Source organism: Vigna umbellata, chromosome 3 (genome assembly GCF_029865625.1).
Source record: "Vigna umbellata cultivar VRB3 chromosome 3, Vumbellata_1.0, whole genome shotgun sequence".
In the NCBI taxonomy this organism is placed as follows: domain Eukaryota; kingdom Viridiplantae; phylum Streptophyta; class Magnoliopsida; order Fabales; family Fabaceae; genus Vigna; species Vigna umbellata.
Genome location: NC_142167.1, coordinates 24,720,856 through 24,731,182, shown reverse-complemented (window position 1 = coordinate 24,731,182; position 10,327 = coordinate 24,720,856). Strand labels below are relative to the sequence as shown.

Genomic DNA, 10,327 nt, shown 5'->3' with positions numbered 1-10,327 from the left:
TGTGGTTGATAACCGCTTGGTTTTGTGTAGCGATCGTTCGGTCACTGTGGTTGATAACCGCTTGATTTGGCATAGTGATCGTTCGGTCAATGTGGTTGATAACCGCTCGGTTCATACTATACATAATGCCCCCAAGTCCAAGTTAACCAGCATGGTCTGTGTGAGTGGGTTAACTATAGGACTTCAAAGTTACGTTCGTTGGGAAGAGTAGTCATTGCGCACTGTTTCGTTTTGAAGCTTTAGGTTTTCCCGCTTTTGGGGGCAGCTGTAACGGCTTAGAAACAGAGTCGTTGGATTGTGCTGATCCTACAACTTGTATTGCTTCAGTGTCAGTTTTCCCCTCATTAATGCGAAAGGATGCGTGAAGCGCTTTAACCGCCACTTTATGATTTATGCTTCATTTACGTTTCTCCTTCTTCGATTTCTTCCTTCTCTCTTTCGCATTTATCAGGTAATCATGGACCCTTGTCTTGTTTTAGATTGTTCACCGGCGTCGAGGGAAGAAAGGGGGAAAAGTGGCGGTGTTGAAACGCCGAAAGCGTCGTCAGTTGGGATGCACCGTGAAATCACTACAATCCTTAGTGGTGAGAGTGCGTTTGTATATGGTAATGTGATTACCGAAAACCCAGACGATTCAGCGTCTTCGTCGTCCAGTGCTAATAGTTATGACTGGGCATCTCGTGATGTAAGTGATTTTGCTAGCTTGTTTAAGAGTAGACTTGTGTTGCAAGATTGGGTAGAAAATAGTTGTATTCTTAGAACCCTAGGTTACAAACCCTGTATAAAGTTGGTGGCTTGCCGGGAAAACGAAAGGGTTTTTCACGGAAGAGAGAACGCCGCCAACGATTTCTTCTATTTCTATTCTTCGTTGTTTTATGATATGTATGTTAGGTTACCTTTGAGTGTTTTCCAGATGGAGGTATTGAAAACCTTAAACGTTGCTCCCACACAGTTACACCCCAATAGATGGGGGTATATTCAGGGGTTTGCTGCTATGTGCCAAGCCTTGACTATTAGACCTACACCGTCTTTGTTCTTGCATTTCTTTAGGGCTCGTCCAGTTGCAAAAATGGGTTGGTTTTCCTTAATTTCTGAACTTGGTAATGCCCTTCTAGAGTTGTATTCTCAATCGTATAGAGGGTTTAAAGATAAGTTCTTCAAAGTGTCTATCGTTGATTTAAGACGCCCGTTCTTTTTTAACGAGGATAGGAGCCCTAGATTTCCTTTGTACTGGACGAAAAATCCATTGAAATTTACCTCGTGGTCTGAGGATAAAATGACTGTTGAAGAGCTAGATGCTTTGAACGTGCTGATTGCGCTGCCTTGCCCCTTTTCTTCTCGCCGAATCATAAAATGCCTTGAACATGATGATTTTGGCTCAAGGGTATTTGGTATGTTCTTCTTATTGGCCTCGTTGAGTATTATCTGACTGTTATTGACTGCTAAGATTAACCTGTGTTTGCAGATATTATGGGGAGAAAGGGACCTGTACGCGATTGGTTCAAGACCATAGACTGTGCGAAGTCAAGTAGTGCTCGTAAAGGCCAATCTTCAGGTGCTGCCCAACCTCCGCCGGTTGCGAGGCCTCCTTCTCTAGATGATGTGACAGTCATCAAGGAGCAGCCGGTTTTGAGGAAACGGAATGGTCAGGTCGTCGACAAAACAGCCACCAGCGCCAAAAAAATGAAGGAGGTTGAGGAGCCGAGCGATTGTCCTCTCCTTGGCGGCGTGTGGGATCCAGCTTTCAACCTTAGCCATAAGATTGCTTTTAATCTGGATAATGCTAAAAAGAAGGTTGTTGAAAAGATGACCGAGCAGCAAATGGCGGATGCGGCTTTGGAGTTAGCAAGCCGAGCGGCTATGGCCACTTGGCATTTAGCGTACGCGTCCGACAAGGGCGTTTTGAGGGTCGAGCTGCAGAAAGTTCAGACGCAGCTAAAGGAGGTGGCAGATGCTCATTCGCAATGTGAGCAAAAACAAAAACAATCTGAGCAACTGCTGATTGAAGTTCAAATGCTGTTGGGGAATGTGCAGAAGGCTGGCTTTGCGATGAAGAAAGAGTGTGATCAACTTACGGTCGACTTAGAGTAATCGAGGAAGGTCGTGGCTGCACTAACTAAGGAAAGGGATGCCTTACTCCTTACCGCCGCTGAAGATAAAGAATTGAGGGAGGAAATGAGCGAGGCAATAGTGCAAGAACATACTAGGGGTTTCAAGAAGGCCTTGAGACAAGTATCCTATCTTTTACAAGTGTCCACTGAAGGGGTGGAATTTGACCCGAGGAAGGACGTGTATGAAGGGCAGCTAATGCCTTTAAGTGAGATTCCGGAAGGTGTTCTTCTGGAATTTTGAAGAAGAAGCTGATGTTGGAGTGGCCACCGCCGAGGAACCCAGGGCAGAAGTTGTTGCAGTGCCTAATACTACTATGGCGGATGTTGTAATAGATTAGGCTTTTATGACTTGTTGTGTTTCCTTTGTCTTCTTTTCGAATAAACTTGGGGTACCCAAGACTTATATGTGTGATGACATTTGCATTTTGCTAATGTTATAATTGTTTAAGATACGCGATAAAGTATTTGTTGTCGCTTATTATGATTGCTTCGTGAATGGTAGAATGTCTTTATATTGGTGTGAGCTAGACGTTCTTAGGTGAACTTAATCTAGATTTGATATTCTGGGTGTTCTAGGGCGAACATCTATCAGAGGGAGTGTATCCCTTTAATTAGTGCGCCTGGGTATTCAAGGAAGAACATCTACCAGAGGGAGTGTATCCCTTTACGCAATGGTTTGGGTGTTCTAAGGCGAACATCTACCAGGTTGAACGGTTTTGTAGCATCCGTCCTTGGAATTCGACATTTGTGAGTGATTACGTTGTGTCGGAGTAAGCCTGTGAATTTTGTAGATCGCATAATATTAGATCGAAAGGAATCTGCCAGTCTGTCTCTTGAGAATAAAATAGATGAAAAATGGAACAAAATTCATTATTGTAAACATAGAAATAATGTTTTATAAACATGGAAATAATAAATTTCAACTGAAATAATATTTAAGGTGAATGGCGCTCCAAGTGTTGGGGATGGTTTATCCATTGAGAAGTTCGAGGCGATAAGCTCCATTCATCAAGTCCTCCGTAATGCGGAACGGTCCTTCCCAATTGGCTGTCAGCTTTCCATGTGTTCGATTCCTTCTTGCTTCTCCTCGTTTTCGCCACACGAGATCGCCTTCTTTGAAAGCTCGGGGTTTTACTTTGGTATTGTAGCGTCGAGAAAGCATCATTTTCTGTGCCGCTGTGCGAATAGTGGCAACTTCTTGCCGCTCAGGTAGTGTGTCGAGGTTAATATGCAACTGGTCGGCATTAAGGGTCATGTTGATGCCGCGTCTTAGCGATGACTCTCCAACTTCGACCGGCAGCATGAAGTTTCTCCTGTAGACCCATGTGGGGTGCACCTATATGCCCATAGTACTTCTGGTAGTTCATCTACCCATAAGCCTTTAGCCTCTCCGAGTCATTTTTTTAATTCTGTGAGTATAGCTTTGTTGGCAGCTTCTGCTTGTCCATTGCTTTGCGGGTGTTCCACCGAGCTGGTAACATGTTTGATCCCTAAACTCTTGAGGAAATCTTCTAATCTTTTCTCGATGAATTGCCTGTCGTTGTCAGTGATGATTTTTTGGGGCAGACCAAACCGGCATATTAGGTGCCAGATGAATTTTTGTACGCGTTGACCGCTTATGACTGCTAATGGTTCAACCTCTATCCACTTGGTGAAATAATCAATTGCCACCAGGAGGAACTTGTTCTGAGCTTTTGCGATCAGTAATGGTCCCACTATATCCATTCCCCATTGGGCGAATGACAATGGTGAGATAAGGCCATGCAACTCTTCAGGAGGGACGCGAAAATCGTTACCATGCGCCTGACAAAAGATGCACTTTTTAACAAACGCTTCGCAATCACGGTCGATCGTTGGCAAGTAATATCCTACTCGCAGCACTCGTGCATTGGGCGTGCGTTTTCCCGAATGAAAACCACATATCCCGTTATGAAGTTCTCGCAGAACGTAATTTACTTCGTCCTCCGACACACATTTTAACAGCGGTGTTGTATAACCACGTCTGTACAGGTCATCACCTACACACAAAAATCGAGCGATGCGTTTAGAGTCGGCTGAACTAACCTTTTCTCCCTGCTCCTGCTTCACCATTAGCTCTCGTATGCTCTGTCTCCAATCGGCTTTGTGTGTTGATACGTTAGTGGCAAAAGCTTCTACTATAGGTTTGTCGAGCGTCATCTTGATGACTGAAGACAGTTTTGTTTTCTCTCTTGAGTGGGTCAATTTAGATAGGAGATCAACTCTTGCATTTTGTTCCCTAGGTACGTGGATAATGTTAACGTTGACAAAGTCTTTGAGGAGGTTGTTGGCTTTATGAAAATAGCGTAGCAGTTGATTATCTTTGACCAGGAAGGTTCCGTTCATATAGCCGACCACCAATTGAGAGTCCATCCGACATTCTAATCCAACGACTGCTAATTCTCTGGCTAGAATCAAACCGGCAATCTGGGCTTCATATTCTGCTTGATTGTTGCGGGTTTGAAATCGAAATGTTATGGCTTGCTCGATGACAAGACCATTTGGTCCTTCCAACACAATTCCAACTCCTCCACCCCTTCTGTCTGAGGAGCCATCCACGTGAAGATGCCACACCGGCTCCGAGCTATCAGGTATGGGTGTTAATTCGGCTGCAAAATCTGCCAGATGCTGGCCTTTGACAAATCCCTGAGGTTAAACTCTTGAGAGCTCAAAATTGGTTATGAGGACGTTCTTAAGTTTAAGTCTTAGCTTGATCAAGTCTTGAGAAAGGAGAAGCTTGTGTTTAGTGTGTCTAAAGGTGCAAGCAATTATCTGCAACTTGATAAAGCTGGTGTTCATTCCCTCGTTTGTCGAAGGAATGTGTTTTCTGTTCTTATTATTTCATTGTTGTAATTGTAATCATCAAACTAATTTTTAGTAAAAAGTTAATCACTCTTTTTATAATGATTAACAGTGGACGAAGAATCTTTTAATTCGAATCAGGATAAAATTCTGTGTGTGATTCTCTCTATCTCTCTTCATCTATTTTTTATAAATTGTTCAATGAAAGTTTAAAAAAAAAAATTTCAAAAGAACCAATTCACTCCTACCCTCTTGATTATTGTTTATTTTCACACTCTTTGAAACATTCCGCTTTGCTATATCAATTTCAACAAAGAGCTCAATTCCTTGTATATTATCTCTCGACCGACACACTCTAATTTGAAGTTTGCACCATAGAAAGTGCGTTCAACGATTCTATTTGGTGAGTACATTTTATCCCATCCTTCGTAGTAATAGTTATCGAATCTAGGGCAACTTGTAGCTTCAACAATGGTCTCAAGGTTGATGGTTACTTCTTGTCCAATGATATTTGAGATGAAAGTCTTGGATTTTATTTCAGCATTTGTGCAAAACTGCTTCACCAGGTTTTGGCAGTATTGGAGTGTCCCACTCAAAGTAGGTGGCAATGCCGCAACGATAAGTATCATGAAGAACGTTATATCCATGTGTTCTAAGATCGTCAAGATTTATCCAGTGCTTAATATGAAGTCTTACAATTTTTTCTTCGGAGGCTTGGATAACGAAAATATCATAGAGGCTGAGGAGTAGGAATAGGATTTAAAAAGGGATTTTGAAGGATAAGGATGTTTGGTATTCTTGAAGTCCGAAGTTAACAAATTTTTAAGAACAATCATGACACATTTCATGAAAAACTATATTAGTCATAAATATAAACAATTTGATGAAAATGTTGATGATGAAATTGTAAAATGTCTTTAAGAATAATTTTAAATTAATTACTTTATGTACATTATAGATAAAGCATTGTCACACTTCAAAATAGATTTGAACAATTTAAAATATATGAAAATGTTTTTGATTTTCTAATTCAGTACTAAAAAATTAAAATCACTATATTGTATATTTTTAGTGTTGAGTAAGATATTTGAAACAAAATATTTGTTAGATCTTGATAAATTTATTTTACTTTTAGATTAAATATATTAAAAAAATTTATTAGATTGAAAAGTGATAAGCCGATTGACATTTTTAATTATAGAAAAAAATGAATCTTTTTCATATATATATATATATAATTTATAGAATAATATTAATAATTATAATACGGAAGAAACTTTTTAAAGCTAAAGATAATAAAAATTTATTTAAAATCATTAAATTTTAACAAAAAATTAAACAAATTCATTTTATTATTAAAAATATTAAATGAAGTTAATAACAATGAGTTAATAAATAATTTTACATCAAAGCTAAAAAAATAAATTTAATTAAATTATGAAATATCTCATTTTTTAAAAATTATTTTAGTCCTTTTCAACTTTTAGCCAGTTATACACTAAGATCATCACACTCTTACGCATTAATATAGAAATAAAATAATGCGGTCGTTTTCGTCCATAAAATAAAAAGTTTCGTTGTAATCATCTAGAAACAAATAAAGCAACCACCGATCGAGTGATCAAGCAACGTACACGTGATGAATTGTCAGGCTGTTGGTAGGTAAAATGTGTAAACATCATGTCACTCTAATATTTCAAATATAAATATGATTGTGACAGTTCTCCATAGCACCGACAACTGGATTTTGTAACTTGCAAAACTGCAACATGCAAACCTAATTATAAGCCAGAACTGGCGAATCTGTGTGGTATTTATTAATCTGGAGTCATCCAGTTCATTTTTTTTAATTAAAAATCAAGTGGATTTATTAAATATACATTATTAAGTCTAGAATATATAATTTACAAAACCTTAACATATCATCACTCACTAACAACATTGTTTTACCAAGGTAAGACTTGTTCATCACTATATATTAGTGAGTACTAAGTCCTTCGCTCTGAAAAACTTTGAGAATCATATCCAAAGGATCAAGAACAAGAAGAAGCATCAAGGCAAAGGATTTATCTGAATTAAATAACTTTAAAAAAATTATAAGATTATAAAATAATAAATCAATTAACATTCCTAATTATATAAACAATTTATTTTTTCAAATAAATATATTTTATAAAACAATGTTAACAATTTTAATATTGATACATAGTTGTTTAGTTGAGAAAAGTTTTTTAAAATTAAAGACGATAAAAACTTATTTAAGAACAATTATTAAAAATATTAACCTTATTATTTATGGAAAGAAAATATTAATAAAATCAATTAAAACAATTTAAAACAATTTTTTATCATAAAAAAAATTTAAAAATAAGTTTAAAAGAAAATTATGATGCGTTTTAAGAAAAATAATATTAATTAATTGACATATAATTCTCTTAGAAATGTGCTTTGATATGCAAAATATATAATTTTTTAGTATACTGCAAAAACAGCGTATAACGTCACGCGTTTAACGTCCAATCACTGAATAGCCAACGTTAAAAATGGTCAGTGACATTTTTGTAAATAAATGTAATTGTAGAACGTCCAAGCCCCATTTAATTTCACTTTCTACGATGGTAATTATTTAAACCAGCGCGTCATTCTCTTTCATCTTTCTTTTAAACCACCAACAGTACGTTGAATCCTCTAAGAGTTCGACCTAATATTTGTCAGTCAGAAGTCAAAGAGTCACCCTTTTTAATTCTTTTTTCTTTATTCTTTTAAACAACAAATAATACGTCGAATTCTGTAAGGGCTTCAACGTATTATTTGTCAGCCAGAAGCCAAAAAGTAACTTCTTTTTAATTCTTTTTTTCTTTTTTCTTTTAAACCACATATAATACGTCAAATTCTGTAGGAGCTTCGACATATTATTTGTCAGTCAAAATTTTCCCCTTTTTAATTTGAGCGGGAGATTGAAAATTCATTCACTTTATCTTAGCGCGCGAGACTCTTCTCTTCTCAAACTTTTCTCGAACGAAGTTTGACGACCATCACATGTAATCTTTCTTTCATTTGATACAAATGCATGTTAATTAACTACTTTATGTATAATTTTTGTTTGTTTTGACCGATTATTTTCGTGTTATTGTCCTTCATAGGCACATTCTACTTTCCCTCTCACTGGTGGAAACACTTTATTCCGACGAACCCACTTTTTGAAGGTTAGCTTTCGTTTTCGTTTTCGTTTTGAAAAACTTATTTGCTGAACTTATTTGTTGTTATTTTTTGTTGAACTTGTTTGTTGTTGTTGTTGTTTGATTGAACTTGTTTGTTGTTTGATGTTGATACTATACTACACGTTCATAGTTCATGCTTTATAAAATACCAAAATTGAAATTTGTTGTTTTTCTACTTTTCAGGTCTCGTAAAGTTGTAAGAAAGGATTACAATTAATTAAAAAAATAAAAAAATTGCTTAACGTCGAATATTAACAAAATTCGATGTCAATTTGATTAACGTTGAATTTTTTAAATTCGACGTCAATTTAACGCCTCTCGATATGACGTCGACCTCGAATTCGACATGAAAGACCAAAAATTAACGACGTTATACGATATTTTTGTACTAATGGTATAATATTTAAAATAAATAAAGCGTTAAATATGTTTTTAGTCCCTAAACTATCAAGCGATTTTGGTTTTCGTACCTCTTCGAAAGCTTTGTTCATTTTAGTCCTCTTAGTTTCGAAACTCTTATGTTTAGTCCTTAAAAAGTGATTATGTTAAGTTTTTTTTACGTGGCAAACGGCGAGCCCAAGTGTGATGTCAGCTTGTGTACGTTTTTTTGTCTCTTTTACTCTTCAACGGAGCAGCGTTCGTCCACCACCTTTGATGATGGAAAGGAATCTACATCTTCGACTTCAACAAGGAGGAATTTGGTTGTAGAATCAGAGACTGATGGTAAATGGGGTAGACAACCGAAGTATCCGACGAGGGCAGTTTTGAGAAGCCTGTGATCGAGGAAAATGGAAAAGCAGAAAATGAGCATCGGTTTAACCGTACGGATACTTCTCCACCAGAATCGTTGCCAGAAGGCGACCAAACTTTGGCTGTAGAAACAATACCATCATTAGGGATTGATAAGGTGTAAGAGCCTAAGATTGTGGTAGATTTTGATGGCAGTCAATTGAGAACTGCGATAAAAGAAAGGCATGCGCTTAATTCAATCTCTGGGAATTCTATATCTAATGATTTGAAAAGGGGTTCTCCCATGGCTATGATGGAGGTTCTGATTCAGATACTGATTCTGGTTCAACATCTGATTCAGAAAGTGAGCATGAGAGGGAGGAAAGGAGAAAGAGGAGGAAAAGGAGAGGGAGAAACCCTGTTCTCCCACCATAAGCATAAGTAGCATTTCCCCAAAATCAGAAACCCTAATTTTTTGGGTAGTGATCTCTAAGATTAAAATTGTGTGTGTGTTGGTTAAAGACTATGAATGTGAATATTTGTGGGATAGTTCTTTTATTTGTTTGATCTAAATGGTTTGTTTTCTTTTACCTACATAACAACATCATGATAATTTTCTTTGCAAAAGAAGGGAAGGTTGCATCCTAACCCAATTGAAGGAAAATGTTCTTTCACTCGTGACTGTAAATTTCCAGTAAGGTCTTGGCCAGAGGTTTAAACAACCAGTTGGAACTGGTATTGATTTTTCGATATTGGAGGAGTCTGAGTTATTGAATGTGGGGGACGACAATATCTATCCTATTGCAATTAAAGCAGATACATCCACTGGTGACCCTAATGAATCAAAATCGCTTGATAGTTTAAGGACTAAACATATTTAACCCATAAATAAATAATGTTGCTGGAAAAATATGTGTCATACAGTCATAATTAGTGAAAAACACTTCTTATAGTGATTTTTAATACCGGTTGAAATCGACCAAGTATAGAAAATAACATGATGAAAATATCGTGAATATGAGAAGCTTTTCTATATCAGTTGGACCCAAAATCCATATAGAAAGTAGTACAGTTGGAAAACTGTAATAAATTACAAAATTTTTTATATCACACTAGTAAAAAACGAGCTTTTTCACGTGTTATATATGCTTCGGTTTCGCAAAAACTGAAGCGTATAATAACGTGGTGGCATTTTCGTAGTTATGACGACATTGTATGCCTTGATTCATTGAGAACTGATGCTGAACGGGTATACTGCCTTAGTTGCTATTCAGAACCGAGGTAGTATCTCTTGTCAGAACTAGACAGCCTCTGAACCGAACGTTCTAATTCATTCTATCTTGCCACAAGCACACGTCCTCTGAAACCGAACATTCCAAAATCCATTTTGGTAACCTCTATTGCCTCGGTTCATTGATAACCAATGTCAAATGGGTATACTACCTC

The 10,327-nt window shown here is 37.1% G+C and overlaps 1 protein-coding gene and 1 pseudogene across 1 annotated transcript; one reads left to right on the top strand and one right to left on the bottom strand.

Annotated features, from left to right (window-relative positions):
- Positions 1-457: 457 nt before the first annotated feature.
- Positions 458-2,352, top strand: LOC148202053 (uncharacterized; annotated as a pseudogene).
- Positions 2,353-3,506: 1,154 nt separating this feature from the next.
- On the bottom strand, positions 3,507-5,578 carry LOC124821245 (uncharacterized). Its single transcript, XM_088109514.1, has 2 exons — positions 5,282-5,578; positions 3,507-4,775 (listed from the first exon to the last, which is right to left on the bottom strand). The coding sequence occupies exons 1-2, from the start codon at positions 5,576-5,578 to the stop codon at positions 3,507-3,509; spliced, it is 1,566 nt and encodes a 521-aa protein (XP_087965640.1).
- Positions 5,579-10,327: the final 4,749 nt, after the last annotated feature.